At 39.5% G+C, this 15,741-nt stretch overlaps 1 protein-coding gene and 1 long non-coding RNA gene across 6 annotated transcripts in view; one reads left to right on the forward strand and one right to left on the reverse strand.

Annotated features, from left to right (window-relative positions):
- Positions 1-15,741, forward strand: part of LOC104324052 (von Willebrand factor D and EGF domain-containing protein) — a 190,416-nt gene that overhangs the window by 130,527 nt on the left and 44,148 nt on the right. For all 5 annotated transcript variants that reach the window (XM_069780772.1, XM_069780769.1, XM_069780771.1 and 2 more), the window contains one exon: positions 9,279-10,169. In XM_069780772.1, the coding sequence (XP_069636873.1) occupies positions 9,279-10,169 (891 nt within the window). The remainder of the gene's footprint in view (positions 1-9,278; positions 10,170-15,741) is intronic.
- Positions 1-15,741, reverse strand: part of LOC138685036 (uncharacterized) — a 151,425-nt gene that overhangs the window by 11,340 nt on the left and 124,344 nt on the right. The gene's annotated exons all lie outside the window — the stretch shown is intronic.

Below are 15,741 nucleotides of genomic sequence, written 5' to 3' on the forward strand. Positions count from 1 at the left end.
AATAGATGTGAGATACACACTCGTCATTGCTCAGGACAAATTTAGGACTGGCTCCTTAACATCTTGCTGTTGTTGATGAACAGGTACTTGCAGATGTAGTGGCACTCCCTTCACTGGACTTGCTTGCAGAATCAAGTGATACTCACTGCCAAACCATGGGAATTTTCCCCCCCCCAAATTACACAGCACATATATAGAGCTAGTTCATTTCTGAAGGGACACAGCAACAGCCTATAGCTAACACAAGACAACTGATCCTCTGGGAAGCAGGAGAAAATGATCTCTCATGCTGATAATTTATTAGATTAAGGATTTCATAGAATCATAGAATAGCCCAGGTTGGAAGGGGCCTCAAAAGATCATTTGGTCCAACCTTTGATTTCTCAAAGAGAATTTATTTCATATATTATGATAAAAACCCTAAAGACTTTTGGTTCACTTTGGTTTAATTTCTACAGGACACAGGGGTAGAACCGTACACTGGAGAGCATCACCAGAGGTCTCTGGTCTATAAGTGGTGGAACAGCTGAAAAATCTTTTATATTACTAAAAAGTAACAGTTCTTGCTAAGAGTTTCTCCATGTTAAGACACGTTTTTTACAGTACTGATAGAATATTGCCTTAAAAATCTCAGATTTGAATCAAGCTATTGGTTTATGAAATTTTAAATTCTTCTTGAGCTAATGTAGTACCTCACAGGAAAGGTAATCCTTAAGTCTTCTTCCTTCCTTCTCCCCCAAATGCCTCTGGTCAGTTCATAACTTCCCCTTTATATTTGTTTTAATGCAAACAAAAAAAGGGGATCTATTATCTTCTACATAGCTATTTATGTGACAATGTTGAATCCCTAAGTGACCTTGGCTCGCTTCAAAATTCTTGCTCCATTAAAAACAATAATGTCCATAATACATCCTCAGAGCCTAAGAGAGGAAAAGACTAAGCACAACACTGCTGGTAGTTGAAGTGCCACTATCAAATGTCTCTACTTGCTCATCCTAATACTTTCAAAGAGAACTACGAATATTATAAAGGCAAGTCTCACGATATGAGAGCATGTCCCCAACATGCCACCATGGAATTCAAAGGGCAGTAAGTTTTGTCAAGAGCTGATGACACCTACGTTAGCCGCGAGCTATAGTTAACTAACCATGCTTCAGGCACTGTTGTGTTAACAGAATATGCTGTTCAGTTGAAAGATAAGCTTCAAATTCTGCACTAACGCTGCTTAGCTTGGACTTAGGGATGCCAACCTCTCTTCTGAACTGCAACATAGGTTCAATGCACATTGTTCATAGTCTTTATGCACAGCTAAATGGACACACTGTTTATCATAGCTAACCTGTTGGCAACAGTGAAAACCCATTTGGTTAAACTAGATACAAATTAGCAGAACTGACTAAGAACTTTTGTAGCATACCATCTGGAAACTTATTATTGAAATTCCTTGCTTTTTGTTTTCTATATTAGAAAGAAACTATAGATAGTTGTCAACCTAATCAGTTGAAATTGTGGAGAATTCCATAAAAGCATGATTTTACTGAGGGTATTTATATGTGCTTATATGGCATTAAAATACATTCATTACTGGTCTCCAGCAAGGCATAGTTCAGATTGTTTCTTGGCTTTTATATGTAAAGTAACTCATTTTTATGTGTTTACAGCCCAAAACAACATAATTATAGTTTTAGACCATTTACTTCTTGAATTGAATAAAAGGAGAATTTCAGTAAAATATTCAAATTTAAGCTATTTTTTCTTTGAAGAAATATTATGGATTTTCTTTTGAAGAAATGTTATGAACTTTCATTCTAATCTATTATTACAGTTCTAAAGGATTCTACATAGATGTTTCAGAGAATTAGATAGGGATGCTTCAGAGATGATCTGTCTTGATTTAGCCTATTTTGTATATACCTATCAACCTGTTCAAGCCACAAGAGAGTCTGAAGGCCCATGAGGCATCATCAGATAAGAACACAGTTTCTGTTAATTTTTCTATCTCTCACAGTGCTGAGAAGTAAAATATACTGCCAATTCCTGAATAGAAAATATAATTTAGTTTTATGAACTCTATCTTAATACTGTCTTTGTAGCTGCTGAAATAATACAGTTGCAGACTCAAATAATTGGAGAAGGTAGAACACAAAGAGGAGAGGTAAAAGTTCAGATCTGAAAGAGGGACAAGGGATAATGAAAGAAATGAGAATAAAACAGTTACGAGGGGGTTAAGTGGGTGATGCATGGTGTTTTGAAACACAACTGTACTTCTCTTTCGCTTCCTGTTTTGTTAGCTGGATATTCAGAGAAAAGCACAGGAAAAGCACTTCTAAAAACTGCAGCAGAGAATGGGTTAGACCCAAGGAATGTAAAGAGCACGGAAAGAGATCTAGTAACAAAGGAGCAAGAGGACCAAGGCTCCTGTGCAAAGGGTGAGAGCACATAAAACATTTAATTTTTCCAACCCCTAGGAGAGAACTTTTCAATTAAATCTTGAAATAAACTGGAAGGTCAGAGAGGTGTTTGATAAAACATTGTTTGTTTGTAAAAACATAGCTGGTTTATAAATCTCCATATACAATCCAAAAAAGATACTGATAAAGAAAAATATTGATAGAGAGGAAAAAAGCCTCTGTTTGGGGAGCATGCTCATATCTTTGCAATCAGTAATTCTTACACCATTTTTAAAAAACACTGTCTCTGGTGACCCTGATGTTAAAATTTTTATTGAAAACTTACAGAAAACATCACAAAAGGTAAAAAAAAAAAAAAAAAAAGAACCAACAAACAGTCTGCAAACAAAGTGCACAAAATGCATTATTTTCCTCAAAGGCCCATTTTTCTGTACAGCTATCATTGTGTTCATCACCTTCTTGCACTGTTCTTGCACTTTGCCTGCATATGATGTCTTGTCCCAAGAATCTTACTAACCAACAGCTGATGGATACCTTCTTGGAATGCAGATACACATATATTACATGAAAGTGTTATGTATTAGGATGTTTCATATTTAAAACTGTTTCATTACTTTCAGACTTGAGCGTCATTCTAGAAATTCAGTTTATAGCCTGATACTACTATTATCTACTCAGGACACCTAAAAAGGAGACAATAATTTAAATTCTATGGAGAGATCTGGCTTAAATGAATATAAACTAAGGCAGTATTACTGCCCCAACTCTTTAGGTTTTTTGTTTCTCTTAATCTCTAAATTACAATGCTTTCTACTGAAAAAGTTTTATGAATAGAAAAAATATTTTGTATAAGGAAAGGGCTACACCTAAGCAAAATCGTTCTAAGGTATCGGCTTGGTATTTGTTGAGTATGAAAGAGATTATCTTTATGTATTCCTTGACATAGATAAGACTGAAAATGTTCTCCAACATATAGTTGGTAATATCATTTCTATGTTCATGAACTGTTTGCTTCCTGACTGAGCATCTCAGAACCCCCATTTTCTTTAAATACATCAGTTAATGAATTGAGATGTCAAGTATATTCTGAAAACCTAGAGGCAAATGAACTGTACAGTGATGCAAACAAATACCAAAGCCCTTTAATGCCACATAACCAAACACACTATCTCTTCTTGAGGTAATATATTCTCATATACTCACATAAGATTTCAACAACCCAGAACTGGAGAAGGACCTCCTTGATGGCAGAGTCTAGATCCCATTCCATTTGTGGGAATCTTTTACTCTGAATACAGGGATTCGTAAACAAAGTTTAGTGAGTGAGCTGGCTGAAGATCCCAGGTTTTCTCCTCCACAAAAAACATTGTGTTAGAGCAGAATGATTTTGTGTTTCATACATACAAAACAAATTTGTGTTGCAAATTATGAACAGTGTTACAGAATTGTGTATGTGCAGCTGCAGGCACATTTGACAAACAAAAGAATCTGAAGCAAAGGGATAGTTATAATCAGAAGCGGCTGAGTGATGAAGACTCCATAGAATATTCCCTATTGCTCATGAATTTGGTAGGTGAAGGGGAAGAAAATTGCTCACCAGGTAGCAACATCAGCAACACAATCTCATTTGCTATCAGGCTGAAACATAGCTCAGGGACAGTGAACTAGATGTTCACCTTTTAATTTCATCATTAAAGCAACAAGTGAGTAAATTTACCCATCACAGAAGTGGTAGTTTGAGAACACAGATTTTGCTAAGACTGAATGCACCTGTACAGATGGATAGAGAGTCGTGCGGCTGCTTTGTTCACGTGCTGACCTGTCTGGATGTAAGGCACACTAGGTCCACAAGCTGTCTCGCTCTGTATGCCAGCACAAGCTAAATAGCCTGGCTGGTTCGTTCTTTCTGCCTATGCACTGCTAGTGCCTCGCATGCAGCTCCACGTCATTTTCTGACTTGCAAATTCCAGATCTGGGCACCTCTTATATAAAAGTTATTACTCATATCCTCTATTTCCACATTTTTCAAAGTGGGGATTAACTTTTGCCTGTGCCTACTTCCAGTGTGTTCTGTGCTCCTAAACTCTTTTACATTACATTTGACTCTTCAATTTTCAACATAAAAAATAAGTAAAGGGTCATGAGCTCTAAACTTAAGCTCCTATCTAAATTTATAATAATATCCCAATCTCAACGAGTCTTTAAAATGGTTTTGTTTCTACAGAAATAATCCTGGAAGTACACCCTTTGTAAAACATGGGTAGTCAAAGCTGTATCTCACTTACTTAAAGGAGCTGAGGAACTTCTTCTGGGAGTTACTGCTTGTGATTGTAAGAGAAGGAACATCAGTGACTGGGAAGTCCAGCCAGCATCTGAATGTGGGGAAATTCTGGATACTTAAGAGGAAGGAAGGGAGAATCAAAGCTGTATTTCTAAATATCTGGGAGAGGGAAGATATTAGGGTACGCTTGGATGGCTAAACAGAAGATTTTGGAATTAAACACACTCTGACTAGAGAAGAAAGTTATGCCAGAACTTAATCAAATAAAACAGCGGATTAAGAATTAATGGAAAACCAGAATTCCCCTAGAGCTTTCTATTGACAGCTGCTCTGTTTCTGCTTCTCACCAAGTAAATACAGAAAGAAATATTAATGTGGAAAAGTAGAGAGAGAAATGGGATGATCCTTAATACTCTGGTAACAAGACTTCTTAGACCAGTGTAATTTTTCTGTTCTCTCTTGACATTTTAAATAGGATTTATGTGCTGGTAGATGTTTCAAATTTTAAATGATGACCCACATAGTGTAATATGTCAGAAGAGCATTTCTCTGTCGACATTCTTCTGAATAAGAAATGCTCTAGACAGCATGTACTACTAAATGTTAATAGCTCTAAAACTACACAAATTGTAAATTTATTGAATTGTGTTAATAATGAATTCTTAAACTATTCACAGAATTCTGAAATAGTTGTAACCTGATCAGAATTAAAGGTGTCCACAATCCTCTGAACTGAAAGGCAGAAGAGACCACAGCCAGATGATCTTGCTAAGGAGAAGGAGCCAGTCTCCACCTCAAAGGTAGACTGGTTTGGGGCATTTTATTAGATTAAAGGAGAGAGCAGCACTTGAGACTACATGGCAATGCTTATAGTGTCTCCCTTATGTCATTACATAAAAAAGTTACACTTAATTTAAAAAACAAAATGTACGTTTCTAACTCTAATAGCTGCAAAAAGAGAAGCATGGCAATGAAAAGGTAACAAATACTCATGTCTACAAGAAGCTTAAACAAATGTTTGAGGTGTCAGCTGCTAGTTGTAGGTCAGGATGGGGCTGCCTCCAAGGCACATGGCTTGGGAAGAAAGGTGTGGAGGTGCGTAAGTCTAAGACCAGCAAAGACTTGGGTGAACAGCACAGAGGAATATGGTAACCAGCCTGGTCCACCATGTCCCAGGCAGAGTATGAAATGTGTGCTGCTTCTCTGGGAACAGAAATGGTTGGGGTCAGAAGGCAATGTGATTTCTCTTAAGTCAAGCCTGGATGTGGCCTTTTTCTGAAAGCTTGTAAATGCAAAAAAAAACCCCAAACCTCACAAAACAAACAAACAAACAAACAAACAAAACCTCAGAAACTCAGAAGAGAGAAAATATATTAGATTTCTTTTCCATGTTTCAGAGTGTTGATATCTCACCCTGGCTTTAAGAGACTATCAAATATCTTCTCTGTTTGTGAGCTGCTGTTTTCACTAGCTTATATAGTCATTTTATTACCTTCAGAATGAACATGATCATCTTCAACTACAGATTTCTAGTAGTTCACTATAAAACACAATTCAAGTGAGAGAAGAAATCAGAATTTGCTGTGCCTTAACAACAGCATGATGGCATTGGCAAACATGAACCAGAGACTGGTTATGACAATTCTGATTTATGAGCTTAGTGCGAGTGGCACAAAATATCTGAAACCCTGGGTGAACCAAAGGCTGGGGGCTTCTCGTGGGACAACTCCTGCACCACATAGATAGAAAGTGTCCTGGTGTTGAGTTGGATGAGGGACATTAAACTTCTGTCTCAGAAATTTGCCCTCTGTCACCCTTGTTCTCATCTTCCCCAGACAGGGGGACAACAAAGGAATCTATCTTCTCGGGGCCTGATCCGTCCTGGCGTTGCACTGCACTTACTTAAAGTGGTGTAACTCCATTTATACGCATGGAGCTGCTGCCATGCACAACTGGAGCAAAGCAGCAGGTTCTTGGTCTCTTATCTACCTCTATGAAAAACAAACTCAGTTGTTCCACTGCTGCACGTTTCCCCGTTAGTACAGGCAGAAATACTGACAGGTAGTGAAAATGTATTTTTGTACCGTCATATAACCTTGAGAACTTTGCCTTGTCATTTTTTTGTTATTTTCATCCAGTCCAATATGTAATCATACAGTAGCATCACAGAGAAAACCAGATTCACGCAATCACAGTTCTGCATTGATAATAGGTTATACATTTGAAGATATTGATCAGCTGCAAGGAAAATAAATTGAAGTAATACATGATTTGAGAAAGCTGCTGACTACAGACAACTGAGTCTGCAATCTTTTGGTATACTTCTTTGTTTTAGCTTATTTAGATATCTGGAAGACTGCAGAAAGAAATTTTCAGGTATTCCCGCAAAAATCTATTGTAAGCCTAACCAAATTGAACAGTATCACTATAAGTAAAAATCTGAGATAACAAAAGGTGAGAGGACACTCTAGTAGCCACATTTGAATGACACCAACATCTTATGAAGTTTAGTGGTCTCTGCAGAGTGTGTGAGGAACCTTGATTGGTATATACCATAATGAACAACCAACCAAAATGTATCACTGCTCTTCATTGGTAGTATTTTCTGAGATGTAAAAATTGCATTATCATAGATACACTCCAACAGTATGCTCCCCCTTACAGAGAAGGCTGAAGTTTATCTGTGGGATGGGTATATCACCTGTATATCTGATAAAGAAATAAAAGATTTCCCTTTCTCAGGTAGTCAGTCTGATCGCCTTACTAGTTACTAAAATTTAGTTAGGAGGAAAACCCATTTAATTATGACACAGTGGAAGGAGCTCAAAGCTATAATCATGGCGCTTTTTTGACATTTGTCAGAGAGGTCATTCAGCCCTTCACTGTCATTCCTGTTGATTTCTGGTCCCTGGATCGAATTTTCTAAAGGCAGTAATGACCATCTATTACTGATAATTTTCTATGGGGATATTTCTATCATCTTTCATTCATTTTTAAAAATCCTTTGGCTTCTCCTATCCTCTCATGCTCTTTTTGTTGATGTTTTCCCAGCTTCACCATCTCTTTTCTTCTGTGTACCTCATCATTCATCAGCCTTACTTCGGACAGTAAAATCCATGTATTTACCTACTGCTCTACTAAATACGATGTATTTGCCTACTGATGTCCATAGCTTCATCCAGTACCATTGTAAAACTCCAAAATGTTATACTTCAGGGCAATAAAAACTCAACAGACACCAGTAGAATGACACTGTTTAACAGCACATAAACACAACTTTGTATGCCAGGATTTGCTTTGATCTAGTCAATGCTCTCACTTTCATTTTGATCTTTGCCAAGCATCTTAATCTCTTTCCTTGCTAACTATGGCTAATTTCTACATCAATAGGAGTTTTAAGAAAGTGATTAATATTTATATTTAAAAGGAAGAGATACATCCTGCATGGGGTTAACCCTAGAACCAAGTGAGGGTTTTTGTTCAGAATCCAATATATTCCGTTTCCTATGGAGTGAGTATGCCAGAACAGGTTAAAAATAGCTTCTTCCATTCATTAGAGTCAGCAGATGGCCATTAATCTTCCTGAAAGTATTGATTCAAACTACTCGTCTCCACTTTTAAGGCCCTTCACAGACTACCCTTTCCCCATCTATCATCCCTCCTTACACAACTGAAAAGGTGGCTGGCTTTGTAAAAAGTGGGTGACAGTTACAAACCAGCAGTCTCTCTTACATGCTGCCCCTCACGTCTGGAGGGAGCTGTACACAGCATTAACAAAGCTTTTCCATTTGTCTCCTTTAAATGCTTTCCTAAAACTTTCCTTTGCCATAAGGACTACAAAAGCATTACATAGTTATACGTTGGTGGGATGGGACTAGAGTGTCTCTAGGACACGATCTTGCCAAGGACCATCTTAACATTGTTTATGTCTCCATCTTCAATATCTATCTGTCCCAAATCTCGTTCTGTCCAAAAATGCGATGTCTCATCTTACTTCTAGACTGCAAGAGCTTGAATGCAAGGTCTCTGTGTTACGTACTGTCTAGCAGAACATTTCCCAGCACATTCTGCAATGTAGACAGTTAATAAAAAACAAATATTAGCTCAGGTGGTCAAGAACTGTAGGGTGCACCATGGAAAGGAGCACAGTGCCAAAACCTCATGGACTAGTGTAAGCCAAAATTAATAAAACAGCATGGCAACTGTTTTTCCCCATCTGCAGTTTAACCCCTGTAAGCCCAGTGCTGCACCTCAAAGAATAATGCCTGACCTTCACTGAGGCTTACTACCTTAGGCTCAATGTTAAGCCAGCATAAATACATTTCCTCTAGTTCATCAACTGCCACCCTGTAAGTTTCGGTATTGCCATTCCCTGTGCATCCAGTGTTGGTGTTACCCATAGCAGATAACACCATGTTGTTTCTATGGCAGTCAGCATAAATGTGCCCTTAGCATATATGATAGATTAACTCTTTTATTTCTAGAATTGATGTTCTGTTGTTTGCTCATAAGCTAAATGTTCACTGTGGTGTCTATAAACTCTAGACCAGCAAATTTGGCTAATATACATCTTCCTTTTACCCTAGTTTCAAGATCTTCCCAAAGGCATGTGGATTTTGCTGGAAGAAGTATTGAAGATGCTAGAGGCTCTCACCATGAAAATATTTTAAAGACTTCAAGAAACATACATTCCCTTCTTTCCCAAACTCAAATTCCAAGACAAGAAACTACATACTTTTTGGAAAGAAACCCCACAGTCATTAACACTCCATCCCTTACAATGAAAAGGAAGACTTCCCAAGTTCAGACATTGTCAGCAAAAAAACCTGATATGGAGTCTACAGCAACTGAGAAACAATCTTTTCTTGAAAAAAGAGGTGATACACACACTTTCCTTCTGCACGAGGAGCCAGACCCCAGAGCCACAATTGTCAGTGTGATAACCCATACCCCTCTCCATTTTAAACAATACAAACCAGGTACAACACAGAGTGTTCCTTCTCGTCCCAACACAAATACAAGTTCATTCTTTGCAAGGCCACATGCTGTTCAGCAAACTCGTTCCAAGTATGGCTATTCTCCCAGGAAATGGCCCAGTCAAGTCGCAGTCTTGAAGACTAAACCATCCCAAGATTTCCCAACAGAGCAGCAGAGAGCACCTCCTTTGGCAGCACATCTCACCTCCTCTTCCCATTTAATAGGCTCTTCTCTTGATACAGCTCCCCAAAGCGCTAGCATCCCAGCAGGGTCTGCTCCCCAAGCAAGGTTTCCAGCACAGACCACAGCAGACAGAAAGGCATACAACACAGCGACGGATCATGTGGAACTTCCAAAAAACAGCAGTAGGACGCATCAGAAAGTCGTCTGCGCTAATATGCCATGCTTTACTGGTGTGCAGTGCGAGGTGGCCGAAGATGGAGGATTTAAATGTGGGCCTTGTCCCAGTGGATACAGCGGTGATGGAATTACATGTGAAGGTAAAGGGGAAAATCCTCTTTCAAATTCTTTTATAACTTCAAATTTAATAACTCTCCAAAGTAAAAGTTAATTTTTATTATAAATTTGGAGATTTTTCTAGCTGGGATCATTCTGGTTTTCAAAGCCAATTATATTTCCAAATAATAGACAAACATTCTATAACTTTGAAAAAGCTCTTTCTGCTTACAAAAATGACATATTTATTTGATAATATCTAATCTACTGAAACCAGGAACAGATTACAATCTCACTTACCCTTGCTTAAGGCCAGATTCATTCTACTGAAGTCATCACATTTGAAAACATATAAAACTTCTGTGGAAAAGAGTAAAATTGATTCCATTTCTCTATACAACACACATTCTAGGGAAAACTAATTGTTCTACTACCTTAAAAATTACTTTAAAATATCTGTCTAATATCTTAAATAGAAAACTGAACTTGTCATCTGAAACGTATAACACCAGAAGGGTTTTCACAATATGAATTATTTATTAGACAGTTTAGAATACATCCATAAAACAATAGTATTATGCACATTGTTGAAACAATTAATTTCCTGACTTAGCTATCATTAATTACACCTTTTGTTGAAATCCCTCTGATAGGTTGATATCTTAATTGGCCTTTCACTACACGAAGCAGAAGTATTTGCATCATCTGTTTCATTCTCCTTCACATATGGTTTCTCGTGCTCTGCGCACAGAGCAGACAGGCGCAGGGGGGTCTCAGCCGTGATGCACTGCGGAGGACCTTGCAGGGATTCCTTGCTGTAAGCAAGGCTTTGGGGGGGTGTAAAGCTCCCAGCAATACTGCAGCCCTCTGAGCAGTGCTGGAGATATATTACAAAATGCATAAGAAAAGGTTACTATACTCTTGGGTGCTATATTTTTTGTTTGTTTGCACATTTCTGAAATGCCCCTTCTAAAGGTCTTAGGGTTACTTGGCACAAAAGACCCTGGTTTTGACCTCTGTTTTACACCTGGAGCTGGAAAAGTACCAAGTAGCTCCTAGTGCTGAGAAGCCCAAAGCAAGTTTGACCACAGAATGGCCTCCCCTCAAAGACCTAGCCCATGTACATATGAATATTTACAAATATGGGCATATGGCTGCTTTGTGTATATTTAGCATGCCCATCAGTACGGTCCCTAAAACATAAATCTACCTCTGCCTTTTACTGTCTCACAAGATGAGATGTTTTCTTCAATTACTGGTATTACTGAAATCTCTCTGGAGAGTCCTTAGGATGAAATACTTTATTACCAGCATCATTCTCTGTCTCAGGGCTTGATGACATGAGACACAAACATCCTTTATTTGTCTCTTGTCACTGACCGTGTCACCTGACTCAATAATAAGCCTGTCTGCTCCCTGCTTCTGCTTCATCCCGAGCCCCTCTGCGCACCTGTGAGCAGCACCCTGGAGCGTGGCCCGAAATGTGAAAAGCACCCATTGTACCTCTGGCCATTGATGTCTCTTCCCATATCAGATGCAGCTGATTCATCATGACAGATGAAGTTGAAAGATGAGGCTAATTCCTTAGATTAAGGCCTATCATAACCTCAGCTGTCAGCACTTTACAATCATAGAATCACAGAATCATGGAATGGTTTGGGTTGGAAGGGACCTTAAAGATCATCTAGTTCCAACCCCCCTGCCATGGGCAGGGACACCTTCCACTAGACCAGGTTGCTCAAAGCCCCATCCAACCTGGCTTTGAACACTGCCAGGGATGGGGCATCCACAGGTTCTCTGGGAAATCTGTTCCAGTGCCTCACCGCCCTCACAGTGAAGAACTTCCTCACATCTAACCTAAATCTACCCTCTTTCAATTCAAAGCCATTACCCCTTGTCCTATCACTACCTGCCCTTGGAAAAAGTCCCTCTCCTGCATTCCTGTAGGCCCCCTTTAGGTACTGGAAGGCTGCTATAGGGTCTCCCCGGAACCTTCTCTTCTCCAGGCTAAGCAATCCCAACTCTCTCAGCCTGTCTTCATAGGAGAGGTGCTCCAGCCCTCTGATCATCTTCAAGGCCCTCCTCTGGACTCACTCCAACAGGTCCGTGTCCTTCTTATGTTGGGAGCCCCAGAGCTGAACGCAGTACTCCAGGTGGGGTCTCATGAGAGTGGAGTAGAGGGGGACAACCACCTTCCTCGACCTGCTGGTCATGCTTCTTTGGATGCAGCCCAGGATACGGTTGGCTTTCTGGGGTGGAAGCACGCATTGCTGGGTCCTGTTGAGCTTCTCTTCACCCAACACCTGCAAGTCCTTCTCCTCAGGGTTACTCTCAATCGACCCATCTCCCAGCCTGGTTTTGTGCTTGGGATTGCCCTGACCCATGTGCAGGACCTTGCACTTGGCCTTGTTGAACTTCATGAGGTTCACACAGACCTACCTGTCAAGGTCCTTTGGGATGGCATCCCTTCCCTCCAGCGTGTCAACCGCACCACACAGCTTGGTGTCATTGGCAAACTTGCTGAGGGTGCACTCAATCCCACTGTCCATGTCGCCGACAAAGATGTTAAACATCACTGGTCCCAATACCGACCCCTGTGGAACACCACTCGTCACTGGTCTCCACTTGGACATCAAGCCATTGTCCGCAACTCTTTGAGTGCGACCATCCAGCCAATTCCTTATCTACCAAGCATTCCATCCGTCAAATCCATCTCTCCAATTTAGAGACAAGGATGTCATGCAGGACAGTGTCAAATGCTTTGCACAAGTCAAGGTAGATGACATCTATTGCTTTTCCCTTATCCACCAACACTTTAACCCTGTCATAGGCGGCCACCAAATTTGTCAGGCATGATTTCCCCTTAGTGAAGGCAGAATGCCACCACAATTGTACCAACTTCCCTCAAAACAGTAGCACCCTCTAAGAAGAGGAGGCAGCAAAATTGAGCAAGTGGTCAAAGTTTAGATGAGACAAACATTTAAGAAATCTTCAGGCTTAGATGCAACATCCATGGCAAGTGAGCAAAAATGTTGACAGACTCAGACACTATAGGTAGTTTTCACCATCCTATTTGATATCATAATTCACTGAGATAAAAGAAACAGCCTGTTGGTAGCAAGTTTTAATACCTGTGGAGCTTGAGGGCATGTGACCTTTATTTAATAAGAGTATCTGAAATTACTCCAAGATAATAAATACTTTACTGAGTGATACTTATCTTGTGACAGAATGTAATTTTTTTTTCCAGTTGTGCAGATTCAAAAGCAGGCTTGGAGGACTGGTAGGGAAAAAATAAGCAGCATCCTGAATATGGATTTATTTTCTAAAGTAAATCATACCACATTTTATATCTGTAATATTCTTATCCCTTTGGACAAACCCCTCAGTCTCCCTGTTATGATTTAGTTGGAAGTCCTCTCCCTCTGCTCTGTCTTCCTGCTTTGGGAATCACAGTGTCACAGGAGTCCAGGCTGGAAGACACCTCTGAAGATCATCAGGTCTAACCTCCTACCTTCTTTTAGAAGAACAAAGCTGGATGTCAGTGGTTTTGGCTTGTATTCAGGCATCTAAACTGAGATATGTTCAGATGCTTTTAGCAATTTCCATTTAGATCACTCCTTTCACTAACGACAACTTTGTCATCTGCATTTAGAAGTAGGACCTTGCTTTTGCCCATCTTGCTTTTGCATAATAAGCATTACAGATCCTTAATTCTTTTACTTCTGTCAGCAGCTACTTACTCTGCAGATGAGGTGAGATGAAATAGTTCCTCAAGGCTCTACTCATCACTCCCATGCTCTTTCCTACAGCTGGCCAGGTTCTCAGCTTGTAGAGCTCTTTCACCTTCCTGCACAAAAGCAGTACCACCATTTATTAGTGGCCTAATGTTAAGACTAGTCTGCTAAACAGGCAAGGCCTTGAAAAACTTCATTTCAGAGTAGCATTTTGGAGATAGCCAGCATTACCTAGGCAATAATAAAAAATAAGTAGGGGAGATAAAGCCTACTGTAGTCCACTGGATTCTCCTGCATGTTATCTTGCAGAAGATGCTCGCTAGCATTTTTGGAGTAAATTTAGCCAAGAATTCCTCTGCTGATGAAAGAGGTTACTAAATACCTAATTTCCACTCTGAGTGCCCTTTTCAAGGATATATACCATAAAAGCAGTGCCCTACTATGGTACACTCCTAGCAGTTTTACGGGACAGTACCTATCACCTGCCAAAGCTCACTGCAGAAGTGTCATAACACTTACAGAGCTTTAAATGTTTCAGCTCAGTATGCCAATCAAATAAAAAACTAGCACTTTAATAACGTATAACTAGTCCAAAGAGGATTGTTTTCAGAATGTTTCTGATATTTTGTCTATTGTATGACAAGTGGCACAGGTAGCGCAGCACTTTGTAACATTTGAGGCTAATGCTCTGAAATATTTGCTAGTGTTGTTAGTCACCTTAGAGCAATTACTTATCACCCTGCCTCTGTTCCCCACTCTACAACAGGAACACAGACCTGCACGTTCAAAGATGCTGTATCCACTGGACAAGGAAACAAATGTTGTCTTTTCCCTGGGCTCAGTTTATTCACCAGGGTCTGTGCATATGTCTGAGAGCAGCTGTTGTAGTTCTTGACCTCCTTAGGGTACCCTAAGGTGGAAAATGTCCTTTCCATTTGATAACAGGGTTGAAGTTAACAAAAAATTCTGCTTTGGGCATCATTGTTGTGCTTCTTTCTGAGAGACCTAGACCTGAAGACTGAAGAAAGATAAGAATTTAAGCCAAATTTCTGGTCAACCTTGGTTTTATTTCTCTAACTGCAAGTTCATTCGATAGGGAGTGTCTGGTTGCTAAAACTGTACAATTAAAAAGTCAAAGACTCAGTTCCATAGAATACAGACAGTTATTTAAAACTATTTTGGATTAGGTGATAGTTAAGGACTAGTATCTTTCCAGTTTTTTAATGGTCATAAAAGTTCCTCAGAATTCCTATGGAAAATAAAGTCTTGCTACTTTAGAAAGATTTTCTTAAAAATGTTAAGTCAGTAAAGCTCTGGGTTATTTTATAGGCTTTGCACAGTATTTGCTAAGGGAAAGGGAAGTCTAAAACAGTAGTAGGGATGTTTTCTGCTCAAGAGTTAAAAACACAGCATTGACTTGACATTACAAAACCACTGTTCAAACCAAATAATTTTCAAAATAACAGGAAAGATGGAGTAATTGGGAAAATATTACAACCTGAGGATGAACAGCTGGATGAAATGAAGTAAAAATAATCAGGTAGCTGACGTTCATCTGTTCTAACATTTTTACACCCAAAAAGCTGTACCATACCAGACCAAAAGTCCTTCCTCTATCTCTCTATCTCCAGTAGCTACCAACAGCAGATGTCTGGCAGTATATGGGAAAGATACAGGGATACTGTCCAGAATAGTCTTTCAGCAAGTTATGGATCATAGGCTTCAAAAAGCCAAGGTGATGCCTTTGAACAGTCTGGACATGTCTGATTTTGCAGTTTTCTATCCTATCCCCCCAAGTCATGTCTTTCCCACAGACCTAATCTATTCACTTGTTGTTCATACAAAAGCTCTTCTATAACTTTGGTTATCCCTGTCACCT

The sequence above is a fragment of the Haliaeetus albicilla genome, chromosome 4 (genome assembly GCF_947461875.1).
Source record: "Haliaeetus albicilla chromosome 4, bHalAlb1.1, whole genome shotgun sequence".
NCBI lineage: Eukaryota > Metazoa > Chordata > Aves > Accipitriformes > Accipitridae > Haliaeetus > Haliaeetus albicilla.